Source organism: Hyla sarda, chromosome 4, assembly GCF_029499605.1.
Source record: "Hyla sarda isolate aHylSar1 chromosome 4, aHylSar1.hap1, whole genome shotgun sequence".
NCBI lineage: Eukaryota > Metazoa > Chordata > Amphibia > Anura > Hylidae > Hyla > Hyla sarda.
Genome location: NC_079192.1, coordinates 249,485,516 through 249,505,643, shown reverse-complemented (window position 1 = coordinate 249,505,643; position 20,128 = coordinate 249,485,516). Strand labels below are relative to the sequence as shown.

The following is a 20,128-nucleotide window of genomic DNA, read 5'->3' as shown; positions in this document are numbered from 1 at the left end:
CCATGAGGCATGGGTGTCAAACATATAGCCCGAGGCCCACAATGAATATCTTTGCGGCCCGGCAAAGATATTCATTGCTCTGGTCAGGGCCGGATCATCATTGGTGCTCCTGGAGGGCCTGCTCCGTGCCCCATGCCCGCAGGTGGCCCCCGTCACATTCGCCATCCCGTGTGTGCATCCATAGGAGAAGAGCAGAGCGGAGCATTGAGGAGGATGCGCGGGTATGGTACGTCACCACTCACCAGCATGTCATCTTCGGTGTTCCGACCACTGCTCCTCCGGTCCCGGGACCTACTACTATGGCCCATAGGCCATAGCAGTAGATCGTGACCCCGGACGGGAGGAGTGGTGGTCCAAACACTAAAGTGGGGCAGTAAACAGGCATACAGCCTCCAGCCATACACTGTATATGGCTGAAGGCTGTATGTCTGTGGAGGAACTGCAGGGGTCAGTCTTGGGTCCTGTTCTATTTAATATATTTATTAATGACCTTTTAGAGGGGTTGAATAGTAAAGTAGCAATCTTTGCAGAGGATACTAAACTCTGTAAAGCGGTAAACACTATAGAGGACAGTGCACTGTTACAAATGGATATGGATAGGTTGGAGGTTTCGGCTGGGAAGTGGCAGATGAGGTTCAACACTGATAAATGTAAGGTAATGCACATGGGGAAGAAAGATTCGGGCTGGGATTATGTATTAAATGGGAGCACACTTGGGATGACTGACATGGAAAAGGACTTAGGGGTCTTAGTTAATAGTAAACTTAGCTGTAGTGTCCAGTGTCGGGCAGCTGCTGCCAAGGCAGATAAAATCATGGGGTGCATCAATAGGGGCATTGATGCCCACGACAAGGAAATAATTCTACTGCTGTACAAATCACTAGTCAGACCACACATGGAATACTGTGTACAGTACTGGGCACCAGTGTACAAGAAAGATATAGTGGAGCTGGAGAGGGTTCCAAGATGGGCAACCAGAGTAATACGGGGAATGGGAGGATTACAGTACCCAGAAAGATTAGCAGAAATGGGGTTATTTAGTATAGAAAAAAGGCAGCTTAGGGGAGACCTTTATAACTATGTATAAATATATCAGGGGACCGTACAGTGATCTCTCCCATGATTTATTTGTACCCAGAACTGTATAACAAGGGGGCATCCTCTACGTTTAGAGGAAAGAAGGTTTCTACACCAGCACAGACAGGGGTTCTATACTGTAAGAGCAGTGAGGCTGTGGAATTCTCTGCCTGAGGAGGTGGTCATGGTGAACTCTGTAAAATTGTTCAAAAGTGGTCTGGATGCATTTTTGGAGAGTAATAACAGGTTATGGATTCTAGATTTATAGGGACAGAACGTTGATCCAGGGATTTATTCTGATTGCCATATTTGGAGTCGGGAAGGAATTTTTACCTCTAGTATGAGGGTTTTTTGCCTTCCTCTGGATCTACTCAGTAGAGACTCACTAGTGTTATCGGTTGTACTTCATGGACTTCGGTCTTTTTTCAACCTATGATACTGCACCTAATGTGGGGGAACTGTACTGCCAACCTAATGTGGCAGAACTGTACTGCCAACCTAATGTGGGGGAACTATACTGCACCTAATGTGGGGATACTGTACTGCACAGTCTTGTGTAGGGGGGCAGGGTCTTGTGCAATGGGGGTCATGGGGTCTTGTGCAAAGGGGGCATGGAGTGTTGTACAAAAGGGCATGGGGTCTTTTGAAGGGTGGAGTCATGGGGGTCTTGTGAAGGGGATCATGATGTGTTGTGTAGGGTGGGCATGGGGTCTTGTGCAGGGGAGGCATGTGTGTTTTTTTTTGTTTTTTTATGTGGCCCACATAAACTTAAACCTTGTTTTTTTAGCCCATGCTTGGTGTAAGGTATTCAATTTATGTATCCACTTCAATTCTTTCTGTTTCAAAATATTCTCCCCATCTCTTCCACGTCTAAGTTGGGGTACATGATCGATTACTTGAAAACGCAGCTGGCTAATGTTATGGCCCATTTCTTTAAAGTGCCTCGGAATGGGGAGGTCTACCTTCCCTGTCCATATAGAAGATTTGTGACCGAATCCGACATTCGTTCGTAGTTTCCCCTACGTAATAGAGCCCGCAGGGGCATTGTAACAAATAAATAACAAATGATGACCTTCAGGTATATCCATCCTTGATGAACTTTTGACCTGTTTGAGGATGAAAAAAAACTGTCTTTTATGCCTTGATCCGTGCATGGTTTGAATGTTCCGGTGAGCGGCTTTCTTAATATGTCCATGAAATCAGATGGTGGACCTTCACCACAAGGTACAGGAATCATGAGCACCTTTACATAATCTGAACAGTAGGCGACAAGGATTCTAAGCACGGTACAGAGAGAGGCCACGTTCCTAAGTGTCCCTTCCATTGATCTGCTCGGGAAGATGGGAAACAGATTCCAGAAGACTTACCACGTTGGAGCTGCATTTGGTCACTCTGTGAGTATTATTGTGAGCAGAGAATACCCAGAGGGATGCACTCCCATATGAGCCCCAATTTATTCCCCAGCAATGAACAGTTCCATCAAAAGTTGATTCAAATTTCTATGTCATGTTACTAAACCTATAAAGTTGGATATTGAAAAAACCCAGACCAGGTGTCTTGAGGTGGAGGAACAACTTAAGTCTACTTTTTGCACAAGAATACTAAGACTAAGGAACGGCTGGCCTCCAGACTTTTGAAACATCAACAGGAACTGGAGGAGGCTAAAAGAATTAAGTGGTATTGTGATATTGAAGATTATGCAAATGGAAAAAATTTATACATGGCAGTCACAATTTCAACAGGATCATAAGGGACTGAGACTATGTCCATGCACAGAGCACTCTAAGTCAACTGTTTCAAGAACAGATGGCTTCCTCTCTACAGCTCTGGACAGTGATTCCTCAGATTCCTTTTTTTCCAGAAACCTATTTTTCCAAGGGCCCAAACGGAGAAGGAGACGTGGGGGGGAGAAAACATTGCAGGAGGAGTCCAGACTCGACAGAGAGTCAACCACAAGCCTCTGAGGGGTTGAGCGAACAGCAGGAAAGGACTCTAGTGGTAAATATCAGCTCTACCACATTGACTCATCTAGAAACTAGTGTTTTAGAAAAGGGCCTCTCATTTTGCCCTAGTATAGATGTCGATTGGTTTTCTCTGCATGTTGATCTTGAAAGGTTTTTTCGTAGATTACGGTTAAGGGGCTATTTTGCAGAAAATGTTAATGAATTAGATGTTGCAGTTCCCTCTTTTAAACAGACAGACCTCACCTTGAAAGAGGTTGGCCTGTTTAACAAAAGTAATTTTCAGCCCCCACAGAGCATAAGGGGATAGAGATGTCAGGGACTGACCGGGGGACAGTTAGAGTGAGTCCTAAACTGACCCTAAAACCGCTCTCCCTGCCTACTTGCCCATCCACCCTAAACGGTGGATCGACAACTGGGCGTCGGTCCCTCCCTGAACTAAAGTGCAGGGGCCTAATAAAAACACATACTAATAAATAGTCGGTCACAAACCAGAAACATAACAGGAACATAGAACTCTATAACAGATTAAGTTCAGAGGACACAGATCAGTGAGTAGCGCAGGAGACACTATGGATCAGCGGTCATGAACAGAGGACTCAGTGGTTGTGAACAGAGGACACTATAGATCAGTAGTCATGTACAGAACTCCAAAGATCTGAAATCAAGAACTAATAAACATAGAGTTCAAAACGCCAGACAGGAAAACGGATAAGTCAACAGACTTTAGGAACAGACAGGAATATAGCATAATCCCCCAGAACATCCAGTAGACACAAAGTCCCCATGGACCAAAAACAGGGATCTGTCGCTAATCAGGAATAATCGCATCCCCTATGCAAACCTCCAGTAGACACAAAGTCCTCATGGACAGGTAACAGGGATGCCTAGATACACAGGATATATTTATAGAACACTGAACACAAGACAGGAATAATCGCAATCCCTTTAGAACACCTCCAGTAGATGCAGGAACAACAATACCTTCTGAGTCCCCATGGGCAGGTAACAGGGATGCCTAGTTACAACTCAGAAAAACTGATAAAACAGGATATAATTATAGAACACTGTTCACACTGAACACAAGACAAGAACCAGGGGACATACGTAGGATTGGGTGAGCGATATCATCTTACTATTCTACAAGCTGTAGTGACTTGTAACTTATCTTTATCATCTTATGACTTTATCATTTTACCATCAATCTTAACTGTGTCAGAAAACAACTTCTCAGAGAAATAGATAGGTAGCGGCACTAGCAACATAAATCTTCACACCCTTCTTTGGACTTAAGGACCAGCTAGGAGAGTCTCTGTTCTGACCCACGGTGGTGCTAGGACAGAGAGTCAGGCGCCAGAATTCAATGTAACAGTATCAAAAAAACATAGCCTGCACTCACCGCACAGTTCGGGTCTCACGGCCTCGGATCCTGGACCTCTTTGAGGCTGGAAGAAGCGTTGATTGTAACGCGAAACCGCCTGCAGTTGCCTGTTTTCTGAGCGCTGTCAGCAGCTGCTGCAAGTCCCACGCTACTGAGGAGGTCCGGGATCTGAGGCCGTGGGACCCGAACTGTGCAGTGAGTGCAGGCTATATTTTCTTGATACTGTTACCTTGACTGTGTCAAATCCTATGACTTAATTTTTTAAAATATTTTTTACTGAGGCAGTTTATTTTATGTTTATACATGGATGTTTTTTAAATATTTGATCACTGCATTTTTATTTCACTCTCTGACAAGGGCCCTGTCAGTTGAGATAGCATATGTATTTTTATACATATACTAATACATTTCATCTTGTTTCAATATTACATGTACCTTTATATTTTATAGACCTTGAGCGCTAGTTCTTTTGTCTTCCCTTTTTACATAGGTCAACCCATGCCTAGTAGATCGGTGCTTGTTTAAGGAGCCTAGTTGTTGAGCAGTCAGGGCTGCATAAATGATTGCAGAATTGTTTGTTCATGCCTTTAAATGTATCATTGTCTGCTGTCCATTCCCCATTTAGACAGGACGGGTGCAGTCGACTATCGATTCTTTACATACAGTCCAATCAGCCGGGAAACGAGCAGCATTTTCTCCTTCAGTGGCTGACAGGAGACCCTTTTACATGGACTAGTTATAGGGAACAGACATTTCTACAAACCATCATTCAGCCAGTAATCTGCCTGTGTAGAAGAACCTTAAAGGGATCATTAGAAAAACAATGTTGATTTTGTCAGACAATCCCCCCATTTGTCAGCTGGTTGGATGTGGTATTGCAGCTCTGAATATAGCAAAGTTGTAATACCACAGACAACTTGCAGACAGTTGTGGTGCTGTTTTTGGAAGTAATTAGTGTTGTTTTGCTATTGCTAGATAACCTCTTTAAGAATGTTTTTTTGCAACATTGGGACGGGTGTAAAGTCCTGCTATATTGAATGTTTATAACATGCTTATGTTTAATTTCCTAGTCTATGCATGTAATACAGCTACAGTAATATGGTACACATTATTTAGGATTTGAATTGTATTTTTTATGAGTATTATTTGTACATTGTATTCCTTAAGGTTGCAATGTTTGTATTGTGAAAAAACCTTCAGAGACCAAAATACATTAAAGGATCACATGAGAAAAAAGCAACATCGCAAAGTCAATCCCAGGAACCATGAATATGACCGCTTTTACATAATAAACTATTTGGTAAGGTTCTATCCCTGTTTGAAGTATACCTATTGCTGCCACATTTGTGTGCTTCAGGATATGCTGTTTGAATTATTTTTCTGTTCTGTCTGTGCAGCTTTGTTTAGCTTTAACTTTTTTTTTTTTTTATATATTACTGTTTTTCATATATTGTTTACTTCCACTGTTTTAGAATACACATCTTCCGAGGTTATGTGCAACCAGAAAAGTGCAAGCACAGACTTGTTTGTTGTGCCAACAGTATAGTCAATTTTAGTATATTAAGATATTCTCAAGTGTAAAGTCCAATTTTTAAATAGATTCTAACGTGCACTTATGTTCTGTTTGTGCAGTACAGGGGGCATATGACTAAAGCCTGTAGGGTAAACAGCCGGGAAGAGTATGCAATGTATCGTGGCCGTATCCTCATTAAATGGGCACTGTCAGATATAAACACTTTTGATATGTTGTAAAGCATGTAAAACCAATAGGTTTTGCAATTGCTTTCATTAGAAAATTTTCAGCATTTCATACTGAAAAAGCCAGTCAAACAACTGTCCCCCCCCCCCCCCCCGCCTTCCTGGACACATACTAGTCCTGCTGTGTCTATGCATCATCACCTATGCCATGGACATACTTCCTTGATTGACAGCTGTGAGCACAGGGCTCTCAGCTGGAGGAACAATCCTCCCACTGTCAGCTTGTGTCCCGTTACTGTCAGTGAGGACAAGCTGGGAGTTGTAGTTTTGCTAATGCTAGGGGAGATGGGATCAGACAGCATACTGAGGGAGGGGGCGGAGACCTGCAGTGAGGCCACGCCTCCTCCCTTTGAGAGGAATTCAGACTAATGAGCTAAATTAAAAGTGTAATAAAAAAAATAAAGGTGCTAGACACATACAAAATAGATGTACATGGTCAGGATTAGGTACTGAGTGATATATAAAAAAAAAAAATGTTTGTTGGATCTGACTGGTACGCTTTAAACATTTTGAAGTCCATCCTTCTTAGTAGAGATAAATCTTACTAAGTCTTCAAATATTGTTCAAAGGAATGGTGCTGAGAATTGTCAGGAGATTTCTGATCATTAGCGAGTTTATGTGTATCCCAATTGTGGTGGTGGTGGTGCTGAAAAGAGAGAGGGTTCAAACCTTTAGCCAATTATGTCAACTGTGGCTTGCACAGCTAATGTTAGTCTGCTGGGAATGCGTCTTAAAATAACCATTCTTTGAGAAAAGACGAACAAGAAACCTTTTTACCATGTCTCACTGATTTCTGCCTTTCAAAGTATAGCTAGCAGCTAGTTAGGCACACTGTTCCATGCTGAAGAATAGTTCAGCAAAAATGTATCTATTGCTATGAAGCTAACACGGTATAATACAGTATTCCATTTATTAACCATAAAGCATGTCTTGTTTGAAGCAGGTATTTTTGTTAATTTTTTTAGTCTAAAATAAATTATGGGAATTTACATTAAGGTTTTTGTCTCATTATAGCTCCTTTCCGTATGTCATTTGGAAGCCTATGACCCTAATGGAGTATGTTCCCAGCTTGAAACCCCTTCAAACTGTGGTTGCTGTAGGGAAAATGTCTAGACAAAAGGTTTTTGAAGCCAAACCCCATCTATGTAGTGATCTGCAGTCCGGCTTTGGTGTATGAAGGGGTTGTCATGATGTGATAACCTTTTTATCAATTCCAGGAAAGTGTTTTATACAGTACCATGTGTAGGATTTTACTATACCACTGTAAACCATACATCCTTTATGGATTTGGCTTGCTTCACAGTTGTGTTAAAAGAATTCATTTCCTCCTAGTAAAATATTGTTAAAAAAATAAATAAAAATTCAGCAATTTTTTAACATTTATTTTTTCCTGAAATGTTCTATAGAATAAGTTATGTACAAGGTTTGTATGCTCTTCTATATAATATCTATTTCACTGCCAGACAATTATTTAAGCGGTATTCCCCATCTCATTTCACTAGGATATTCCTACACTTTGATAGGTGAAGGCCTGTCTTCTAGGATCCCCACTAATCCTGAGAATGACTCCCTTCAGCCCTTTCACAGTGTTTCTCTACACAGTAAAAGCCTGCTGTGCATGGAAACAGTGGGTGACTGAGCACAACTGTGCATGGGAACTGTGGCATTGCTCAGTTCAATTGAATAGGGTTGACTGCAGTTCTCTGCACTGCTTTTTGGCCAGGAGGGCAAAAAACATTCCAGAATACACTAGAAGGCATGATCCCAGACATTAACTTGTATCAGTGATAGGTTGAAGTGTATTTACAGCTCTACTTCTAACCTCTAGGTAATACTGGAATCTACCATGTCTATTGTCCATCCAACTCCTCTCAATAAAAAAAACAACTACCCCATCCTTCATTGATCACAATTTTTTTTCTCTCAGGTGTGAGTGCAGTTATTGAATTGGATGCTGCATGGAGAAGTTTCCCTAAAAATAATTCACTCATTACTTTTTAATATTCATATAGCTTTTAACCTAATCATAATTTTATCAGGTTCCAAGCAGAAAACGGCCGCCAAAACAGCTCAATGTACACATTGGCCTCGGTTTACTAAGAGTGTCGGGTTTTTATTAGTGTGGAATGTTGTTTTAGACCTGCATGATTCCACTTATTTACTATGGGGACAAACAGGTCGGGAAATTTCAGACCAGCTTTTTTTGGTGGGAATTTCCAGCCATTTATTCACATCATTTTGTGGGAATTCAATAGTAAATAGGTTGGATTGTAAGGACATGTCCCTTTTACCGAACAGCCATGCCCCTTTCTGGGCGATCGTGCACCCCTTTTTTTGGGTTTGTAGGTTCTTTTGGCACACAACCTGACAAAAGCAGGCTGGGTTCACAATAGTAAATTGGGGCCGTTGTATAGCAACATTGATACCAAAATCCACACTAAAAAGGCTCCTACCTCAGCTTGACTATATGTATTTCAGAGTCCTTAACACACACATTTTAGGTCTGTGGACTGCTGAGAGATTGTGGAATTAATCGGGTAAGGCCCCTTTCACATTATGAGATAGTTCCGTTTAGGAACTTCCGTCACAAGTTCCGTCACTATATCGGGGAAAACTGGCCGTTACAAAACCCCTGACGGCCGTGACTAAATCGCATTGCAGCCTTTGGGGTTTTGTAACTGCCCGTTTGCACCCGTATATGCCCGTAATTCATTACGGACGTGATACAGTGACGGGACATCGTGGCGGAAAAATTACTGCATGCAGTGATCTTTCCGCCTAGATGTCCCGTCACTGTATCACGTCCGTAATTAATTACGGGCATATACGGGTGCAAACGGGCAGTTACAAAACCCCATAGGCTGCAATGCAATTTAGTCACGGCCGTCAGGGGTTTTGTAACGGCCGGTGTAATTAATTTTTCTGTTCCCTGAATTTTTCGGTTCCCTGAACAGCTGATGAACCCCACAGTGCTTGAGGTGACTCAGCATTTTCATCAGCTGTTCAGGGTTCATCAGCTGTTCAAGGAACAGAAAAATTAATTACACCGGTTTTTCCCGATATAGTGACGGAACTTGTGAGGGAAGTTCCTAAACTGAACTATTTCATAGTGTGAAAGGAGCCTAAACTACCTTATCTACCTTATATTGTCTAGTGGGAATCAGGTTTGAATAAAAATTTTGTTCAAGAGAAAATAAAAATCTTTGACATTACACCCACAATATTTGAGAGAAATGGATCCGCAAAATTCAGTCTTGCTGTTATTTGTGTCCTTTAACACTGCATAAAATGTTTCCAACTTCTTCAGACACTTACTAGGGGGAGTGAGCCACAATTTAACGGTAATGCTTCCTCGTACAATGCTTCTGGAAGTTGATATATTATTACTATATAATCTGGTTAGTTGCATTCTGTCATACTCCGCTGAAATATCCTTCTTCTCCCTTCTCCTGGGGCCCTTTCCAAGGTAAAGAAAGGCCTATTAAGACATATTCTGGCGGTAGCTATACCTAGAAGTTCTTGGCATTCCTAGTTATAGGGAGCAACAAATTATCTAGTTCATAAATTTAAAGACTGCGTTGTTGTATATCACTTTATTGAAAAGATTTGTAAACTACTTTGCTCACCAAAAGTGAATCTTTAACCAAGGAAAAAGCTCTAAAGTCTTGGCCACTAGGTTTCTCACTTTCCTTTAATCTGCTCTTAACTGCTTGCTATTAAGCAAAGTCTGTCTCAAGTAAGAGGGAGACCAAGATAGAACCTGAGAAGTGGTGGAGGGCTTGTCCTTATCTGCTGCAGCAGTTCAGTGCTTGATGTAACCCCTCCCTTGCTTTGCTGGTGTTTTGCTTCCTTTTTGCTCATTTTGCCCCCTTATTCCTTCACATCTTCAGTATTATACTGTGTAGATCATCACTCAGCATTATGTCATAGAATAGTGGATTGGAGTATGTACTGTGCTGTGGACAAGCAACCAAGGAAGAATGTAACTGTGTGTGGGGACTCTCAGTGGCTCAAAAATAGCAATGACCATGTCACCAGCAATCTGAAGGGTTAATGTAGCAAAACTATGCAGGTACTTGAAAAATCTTTTGAAAGTACATGCACCATTTTAATGGCATAATGCAAATGGAAGAGATGGCGTTAACAGACACAGACTGCTCTTATTTGGCCATTAATGCTTAGGTGGGGGCTAATGTAACTGAATAAATTTGATCTCAAAGTGTATCTGTATTTAATTCCCCCTTTCCTATACCCAACTAATCATAAGATATCATGTTGATATGCCATAACTTATTGAGACGGAAAACCCCTTTAAATATCTTTAAGTGGATTTTGACTGCTGGCATCCATATCAATAGAATATCTACTCATCTAGCTTGGTCAACTGACTTCTCTTTGGCTTTTATAATTTCACCTATTAGCAGTGGAGTTTTCTAGAGTGTCGCAACCCCTTCTATGTTTTTAGAAATAAATTGGCACACTCGTGTGGCTGTGCCTTGTAGCCCTGACAAATATAGGCCATGAAAATGTTTTTTATGGAAAAGCCTTTTAATACAATTTTGTTAAATATATTTCCATTATATGTTACATATAGCTAGCTCTTAGATTTGGTATAATATTGACAGTAACAAGGTATTAGTGACCCAATTTTATATAACCGATTCTCTTATAGGAATTAGGGAAGAGTTGGGAGGAGGTACAATCTGAAGATGATCGTGAATTGTTGGACAGCAATGATGAGTATGATTATTCATTTTCTTAAAGAGTAACATGTCAGTTTTTCATTCTGACTGAACCATGGGTAGCATGAAACAGACAGAGGTACCCGCTGTACAATGTATTATGATTTAATCTGAAACAACACTGCAGCTTCGCTCTAATCACAATCCAGATGTAGGATATAAAGTCAAGAAGGCCAGCTCTTCGCTAGCTTCTCCCCACACAGCTGGGCTTGACTGACAGGTCTTGTGGTGTAAGCTATGATTTCTCTAACACAGCAGCATTTTAGAGTAAATTTTAATACATTGTTGTGAAGATGGCCGTACCTTGTTCATGCTACCATTTGGATTAGGCAGCATGAAACAATTGACAGGCTCTATTTAAAATTGTTAATGTTTTATGTTTATAAGCTTCTTTTAGATGCACCATTCTAGAATACTAAATGAAAATATATTTGCAGTGGGTCAAGGATATCTCACTATATACTAAGTTATCATATCTGTTTTCAGTGATTGGTCTGACTGGGAAGAGCACCCTGTGTCTGCATTTTGTCTGTTTTGTGATAAACATGCGGACACAACTGAGAAACTTCTCTTTCACATGAAGGTAAGACCATATTACACCTATTGGTCATCATTGTGTCCTATGATGTGGTGGGGGTGAAACGTCACCAATAAAGTGCCTATCCTCACACATTTTGGAAAACATACAGTGCACTTGGTAACTTTTCAAACCCTTTCGCTTTTTTCACATTTTATATTTTATGTTGTGCTAACATAAAAGAATAAATAAAGTTTTCCCCCATTCTGCACTTTAAAGGGGTACTCCGCCCCTAGACATCTTATCCCCTTTCCAAAGGATAGGGGATAAGATGTCTGATCGTGGGTGTCCTGCCACTGGGAACCCCCGCAATCTCTCCTGCAGCACCCCCGTTCACCAGATGCACGGAGCGAAGTGCGCTCCGTGGCTGATGATGGGTGATACAGGGGCCGGAGTATCGTAAAGTCACGGCCCGCCCACTCATGACATCTCGCTCCACCCCCTTAATGCAAACATATGGGAGGAGGTGTGATGGCTGCCACGCCCCCTCCAATAGGCTTGCATTGAGGGGGCGGAGCGTGACGTCACGATACTCCGGCCCCTGTATCGCCCGTCATCAGTATACAGAGCGTTCTGGGCTCCGTGCAGCTGGTGAATGGGGGTGCAGCAGGAGAGATGGTGGGGTTCCCCAGCGGCGAGACCCCCATGATCAGTCATCTTATCCACTATCCTTTTGATAGGGGATAAGATGTCTAGGGGCGGAGTAATCCTTCAATATCGCATAATGACAGTGAAAACAATGTTAGAAATCTTTGCTAATCTATTGAAAACACTAAAATTTTGCATTCAGACCCTTTACTCAGTACATGATTGAAGCACCTTTGGCAGCAGTTATAGCCATCAGTTTTCTTGGGTATGATGTGGCAAGGTTTTCACACCTGGCTACTTCCTGCTATTCTCTTCAGATCCTCTCAATCTCTGTCAGGTTGGATGTGAACCATCAGTGGACAAGATTTCTCAGGTCTCTCCAGAAATGTTCAACAGGGCTCTGGCTTGGCCACTAAAGGTCATTACCAGAGTTGTCTTTAACCACTTAAGGATGCAGGGCATACAGGAAAGTCCTTGTGTCCTGGTACTTAAGGCACCAGGGTGTAACTGTACGTCCTGGTGCATTTAGTGGCCGCTGCCCAGCATTTAACCTTTTAGACGCCGTGATCAATGCCGATCGTGGTATCTGAAAATAAAAGTTGCCGGTAGCTCAGTGAAGCTTACTGAACAGCTAAAATGGCGGAGGTGGGTCCTGTCGCCAATCACAGATCCAATAATGCAGCCTAGCTTAGCTAGACTGTATCCGTGGATCACTGACCACACTATATGGTCATAGGCATAGCATTATACATTGAATACAATCTAATTATTGCATATTAAAGTCCCCTTTGGGAACTTAAAAAGTGTAAAATAAAAAATGTATATATAATTATATAAAATCCATATATAAATAAATTGTATAAATACCCTAACAAAAAATAAAATTAGCTTACACAGTAACAAGAGAACAGTCCTCACGGTTATATAAATTTATTCAATTATTAAACCTAATCATTTTTTTTAAAGTTTAGTGTATCTATGCAAATAAGGATTACACACAATGTAACATTTAAGTATTACAACTAGGAACACACATAAAATAATGAAAATATAAAAGAAGTATTTAAAAATATTACAACTAAAATCATGTCCTTGTATGTAATAGTCCAGGTATTATATCATGTATACTTATATCTTAATGTGCCAATAGCCAGTGATATTAAAAGGTCCAGTAATTTTAGTACTGTTAGCAGTGGTATTCCTTGTAGTAATAAATAATTCTCCAAAAGTTATTTCATAAAAAAATTATTGACTGGTATGGTGAATTATCACCTCTTACCCCCTCCACTGTAAGGAGTGTACAGTAAGCCTGCTGATGGGAAAAGCCAATCAATCAGCGTTGTGATGATCCTCTGTGGGATCAATCTCTGGAGAATAAAGATAATGGCCCAGATTTATCAATCAGCCCGAAACCGTAATTGTCTGGTTTTTCTTATAGCAACCAATCACAGCTCAGCTTTCACTTAACCAGAGCTCATTAAGATATGAAAGACGAGCTGTGATTGGTTGGTATGGAAAAAACAGACAATTAGGGGTTCAGACTGATTGCTAAATCAGGGCCAATGTATCATTTTTACCACAAAGTGCACAAAATTGAAGTTCGTTTCACAGTATATTTTATGGTTAAATTAAAGGTGTCATTTTAAAGTGCAATTGGCCGCACAAAAAAACAAGCCCTCATATGGGACTGTAGATGGGGAAAAATAAGAGTTATGGCTTTTAAAAGGAGAGGAGGGAAAAAACTAAACACAAAAATGAAAATTGGCTGTGTCCTTTAACCCCTTAACAACCACGGACGTAAATGTACGTCCTGGTTTGGCGGGACTTCCCGCACCAGGACGTACATTTACGTCCTGTGTATGACCGCGAGCATCGGAAGGGTGCTCGCATCATATACGGCAAATTCCGGCTGCTAGCAGCAGCCGGGGACCCGCCCCTAATGGCCGACATCCGCGATCGCGCGGATGTCTGTCATTAACCCCTCAGATGCCGTGATCAATACAGATCACGGCATCTGCGGCATTGCGGTACTTTGATTGGATGATTGGATCGCCCGCGGCGATCCGATCATCTGTAATGGCAGCCGGAGGTCCCCTCACCTGGCTCCGGCCGTCTCCCGGGGTCTTCTGCTCTGATCTGAGATCGAGCAGACCAGAGCAGAAGATCACCGATAATACTGAGCAGTGCTGTGTCCTATGCATAGCACTGCACAGTATTGGCAATCAAAGGATTGCTATAGACAGTCCCCTATGGGGGCATAAAAAGTGTAAAAAAAATAAAAATAAATAAAAAGTTGAAAAATGTAAAAATGAAAAGTAAAAAAAAAATTTGAATAATCCCCTCCCCCAATAAAAATGAAAATTGTCAGTTTTTCCCATTTCATCCTCAAAAAGCGTAATTTTGTATTTTTTTTTTAATAAACATATTTGGTATCGCCGCGTGTGTAAATGTCCAAACTATCAAAATATAATGTTAATGATCCCGTACGGTGAATGGCGTAAACGTAAAAAATTAAAAGTCCACAAATGCTGCTTTTTTGTCACATTTTATTGAAAAAAAATTAATAAAAAAGATCTAAAAGTTTCATATATGCAAATGTGGTATCTATAAAAAAAAAAAGGACAGATGACGGCGCAAAAAATGAGCCCTCATACCGCCCTATATACGGAAAAATGAAAAAGTTATAGGTGGTCAAAATAAGGCGATTTTAGATTACTGATTTTGTACAAAAAGTTTTAGATTTTTTTTAAGCGGTACAAAAATATAAAAATATCTAGCCATGGGTATCATTTTCATTGTATTGACCCACAGAATAAAAAACACATGTCATTTTTACCGTAAATTGTACAGTGTGAAAACAAACCCCTCCAAAATGTGCAAAATTTTGGTTTTCATTAAAATTTCCTCCCTAAAATTTTTTTGGGGGGTTTGCCATACATTTTACGGTAAAATGAGAGGTTTCATTACAAAGTACAATTGGTCGCGCAAAAAACAAGCCTTTATATGGGTCTGTAGATGGAAATATAAAAGAGTTATGGATTTTAGAAGGCGAGGAGGAAAAACGAAAACGCTAAAATTAAATTGTCCTGGTCCTTAAAGGGGTACTCCGCCCCTAGACATCTTATCCCCTATCCAAAGGATAGGGGATAAGATGTCAGATCGCCGCGGTCCCGCTGCTGGGGAGCCCTGGGATCCCCGCTGCAGCACCCCGCTATCATTACAGCACAGAGCGAGTTCGCTCTGTGCGTAATGACAGGCGATACGGAGGACGGAGCAGCGTGACGTCATGGCTCCGCCCCTCGTGACATCACTGCCCGTCCCCTCAATGTAAGTCTATGGGAGGGGGCGTTACGACCGCCACGCCTCCTCCCATAGACTTGTATTGAAAGGGGCGGGCCGTGACGTCACGAGGGGCAGAGCCATGACGTCACGCTGCTCCGTCCTCCGTATCGCCTGTCATTACGCACAGAGCGCACTCGCTCTGTGCTGTAATGAGAGCGGGGTGCGGCAGCGGGGATCCCAGGGCTCCCCAGCAGCGGGACCGCGGCGATCTAACATCTTATCCCCTATCCTTTGGATAGGGGATAAGATGTCTAGGGGCGGAGTACCCCTTTAACCCCTTAAGGACTCAGCCCATTTTGGCCTTAAGGACTCAGACAATTTAATTTTTACGTTTTCATTTTTTCCTCCTCGCCTTCTAAAAATCATAACTTTTATATTTTCATCCACAGACTAGAATGAGGGCTTGTTTTTTGCGCGACCAGTTGTCCTTTGTAATGACATCACTCATTATATCATAAAATGTATGGCGCAACCAAAAAACACTATTTTTGTGGGGAAATTAAAACGAAAAACGCAATTTTGCTAATTTTGGAAGGTTTTGTTTTCACGCCGTACAATTTATGGTAAAAATGACATGTGTTCTTTATTCTGAGGGTCAATACGATTAAAATGATACCCATTATTACATACTTTTATATTATTGTTGCGCTTAAAAAAAATCACAAACTTTTTAACCAAATTAGTACGTTTATAATCCCTTTATTTTGATGACCTTATTTTTCCGTATAAGTGGCGGTATGGGGGCTCATTTTTTGCGCCATGATCTGTACTTTTTTTTGATACCACATTTGCATGTAAAAAACTTTTAATACATTTTTTATAATTTTTTTTTAAATAAAATGTATTAAAAAAGTAGGAATTTTGGACTTTTTTTTAATTTTTTTTCGTTCACGCCGTTCACCGTACGGGATCATTAACATTTTATTTTAATAGTTCGGACATTTACGCTCGCGGCGATACCAAATATGTCTATAAAAAATGTTTTTTACGCTTTTTGGGGGTAAAATAGGAAAAAACGGACGTTTTACTTTTTTATTGGGGGAGGGGATTTTTCACTTTTTTTTTACTTTTACATTTTTTTACATTTTTTTTAAAAACTTGAATAGTCCCCATAGGGGACTATTCATAGCAATACCATGATTGCTAATACTCATCTGTTCTATGTATAGGACATAGAACAGATCAGTATTATCGGTCATCTCCTGCTCTGGTCTGCTCGATCACAGACCAGAGCAGGAGACGCCGGGAGCCGCATGGAGGAAAGAGAGGGGACCTCCGTGCGGCGTTATGAATGATCGGATCCCCGCAGCAGCGCTGCGGGCGATCCGATCGTTCATTTAAATCGCGAACTGCCGCAGATGCCGGGATCTGTATTGATCCCGGCACCTGAGGGGTTAATGGCGGGATCGCGGGCGTCGGCCATTGCCGGCGGGTCCCTGGCTGCGATCAGCAGCCGGGATCAGCCGCGCATGACACGGGCATCGCTCCGATGCCCGCGGTTATGCTTAGGACGTAAATGTACGTCCTGGTGAGTTAAGTACCACCTCACCAGGACGTACATTTACGTCCTGCGTCCTTAAGGGGTTAAGGTGGAAATGGGATTGGTCATTAAGGGGTACTCTGGTGGATAACAATTTTATTTTTTAAATCAACTGATACCAGAGAGTTAAACAGATTTGTAAATTACTTCTATTTAAAAATCTTAATCCTTCCAGTACTTATCAGCTGCTGTATGATCCAGAGAAAGTTGTGTAGTTCTTTCCAGTTTGACCACAGTGCTCTCTGCTGACACCTCTGTACATGTCAGGAACTGTCCAGAGCAGGATAGGTTTTCTATGGGGATTTGCTCCTGCTCTGGACAGTTCCTGACACAGACAGAGGTGTCAGCAGAGAGCACTCTGGTCAAACAGAAAAGAACAACTCAACTTCCTCTGGAGCATACAGCAGCTGATAAGTAGTACTGGATGGGTTAAGATTTTTAAATAGAAGTCATTTACAAATTTGTTTAACTTTCTGGCATTTTTTTGAAAAAAATCACTGTATGGATGGTATTGGGCAGGAGACAAGTAGTGCATGGTGTCCTCCAGACAGGACACTTAGAATTGAGTCCAATATTGGTGTTACCAGACCTTAGAATCATTTTTCTCAGTCTAAGTGTCCTTCAGGTGTTGTTGTTTTTTTTTTGTTTTTTTTTGCGTTCATGTATCTTTTACTGGGAAAAGGCTTCTTTCTGGCTAATTTGACCAATGTCAGATAGGGCTGTAAATAAATCCAAAGAGAATTGAAATGTCTTGTTTTGTCTCTGCGTAGGACTGTCACCACTTTGATCTTCACAAAATAAAAACAGACTTGGGTAAGTAAAGTAAAATATGTCTGATTTTATATTAGTTCAGTTTGTATTTCTATATAGATGCATAAAGAATATGGTAGTAAATCTAGTAAAGGTTGAAGTGGCAAGAAAACTGCTTAAAGTTACTGTCCACCATTGAGCACCATTTTCTTTTCTTAATTTGGATCAGTCCAGAATTCTTTGCTCATTAATTTCTTACTATAACTACAAAGATTGGAGCATTGTTTTTATGATACAGATTTTTTGCATAGACGTTGATAAATGATTACATTCTTGCTGCTTGCAGCCACCACTAGTGGGAGCTTACTGCATACAATTTTAAACAATGTAGTCAATACTAAAATAGTATGCAGTAAGTTTCTAAGCTCTTTGTACTGGTGACAACAGGCAACATTTTATCTTAAAAATCTATGAGTTTACAAGGGAGTTAGAGCTCTGTAATAGATAATGGTGCTTTGATACAATTTAATGGATAATATGAAAATAACCAGCACAGAATATTGCACCTAAAAATGTCACAGTGATAAAAAGGATTACAAAATGTATCAGTAATGTTGAGATTGTTATTGTTGGATAACAGTAAAAAGGTATATTAAGAATGTGAACCTACACTGGATAAAGAAATCGGACCCACACTGGATAGAAATAAGACAGACATTCACATTATAGCAACCTTTTTTGGTTATTAGTGTAAATGGCTTGGCAGCTCTTAGACTTGTGGACCATGTCAAATCATATTCTGTTGTAATGTTTGCTAAGCAGCAGCTTAAAGGAGAACTTTAGGCAAAATTAAAGGAGAACTGTGGCGAAACACTTTTAACTTCTCCTGTGCTTGGGCGGCAAAAACTAAAAGACAAACTTTAACTCACCTTCTTACGTTCCCCGTTGCGCTGATATTGGCATCCTATTCATCCGGTGCTGCTCTGCTTCCTGCTTCTTAGGCTCGGAACGTCACACTGCAGTCAACGTATCGCCGGCCGCAGCGATGTCCCACCTCGGTCGGTGATAGGCTGAGCACAGTGTCATGTAAGGAGCTCTGGCCCCGCCTTCTCCCTGCTGCCTGGGCTCCTTACATGACGGTGTGCTCAGCCTATCACCGGCCAAGGTGGGACATCACTGCGGCCGGCAATACACTGGCTGCAGTGTGACGTTCCGGGTCTAAGAAGCAGAGAGAAGGGCAGAACTGGAGGAACGGAACCTGATATCTCCGCAACGGGGGAACGTAGGAGGGGGAGTTAAAGTTTGTCTATTTAGTTTTTGAAGCACAGGGGAAGGTAAGTGTTGCGCCACAGTTCTCCTTTAACTTATCCTCCAGTGGTCAGACGTCCCGCTATCAGCTACTTATCCCCTATCCTGTGGACAGGGGATAAGTTAATTTTAGTGGGAGTTCTTCTTTAAGGGTGTATTCACATTTACAGTATCCTGCGCATATTTAATGCAAGCTGTGTTAAGTCATTTAGTTAACTTTGAAAGCTGTAGCATAAAATCTGCAACTTCAAAGGTAATGCATCAGATATGGGCATGATACTGTACATATACCCCTAAGGGTCTATTCACACGTACAGTATCCTACGCATATTCAATGTGCAGGACATGAAGCTGCATATTTGAAACTGTGTCCAGTCCTTTAGTTTACACTGAGCTCTGCAGCATGAAATCAACAGCTTTAAATCCTGCTCATCAAAATATGCATAGAGTACTGTGTGTGTGAATTGACTCTTAGGGTGTATTCACATGTATGGTCTCCTGCGCCAAATTGATGAGCATTTAATACTGCATTAGAATTTCATACTGCAGATTTTATGCTGCCGTCAGTCATTTAGTTTACGTTGAAATCTACAGCTTCAAATATGTGCAGGATCACAGGATCCCATCCCACGTACAGTATCCTGCACAGGGCTTGAAGCTGCATACTCGAAGCTGTGTTTAGTACGTTTGTTTACATTGAAATCTGCAGCTTCAAATCCTGTGCATCAAATATGTATAGGACACTGTACATGTGAATACACTCTAAATATGTTTTTGACTACTTATTAATAGTAAAACACATGAGACAGCAAAGTGGCTCAGAGATTAGCAGTTTTATCTTGCTGGGGTCCGAGGTTTAGAGCCCACAAAGGACAATATCTGCATGGAGTTTGTCTGTTCTCCCCATGGTTGCTCAGGGCGTTCTGTTTTTGTTTTGTTTTTTTATTCATTACACAAACATAATGATTGGTAAATTTAGATTGTGAGCCCCACGGAGACCAATTTAAGTGTTGACAAGCTATGCACAGTGCTGTAGAAATGTGGGCACTATAAAAATAGCAGCATAGTTATTAGAAGGGTCGAGCTGCATATATATATATATAT

At 41.2% G+C, this 20,128-nt stretch overlaps 1 protein-coding gene across 2 annotated transcripts in view; it reads left to right on the top strand.

The window, feature by feature from the left end:
* ZNF277 (zinc finger protein 277) overlaps positions 1–20,128 on the top strand; it is a 97,900-nt gene that overhangs the window by 74,395 nt on the left and 3,377 nt on the right. For both annotated transcript variants that reach the window (XM_056573911.1, XM_056573910.1), the window contains exons 7-10: positions 5,587–5,719; positions 10,850–10,917; positions 11,406–11,502; positions 17,737–17,779. In XM_056573911.1, coding sequence (XP_056429886.1) covers positions 5,587–5,719; positions 10,850–10,917; positions 11,406–11,502; positions 17,737–17,779 — 341 coding nt within the window. The remainder of the gene's footprint in view (positions 1–5,586; positions 5,720–10,849; positions 10,918–11,405; positions 11,503–17,736; positions 17,780–20,128) is intronic.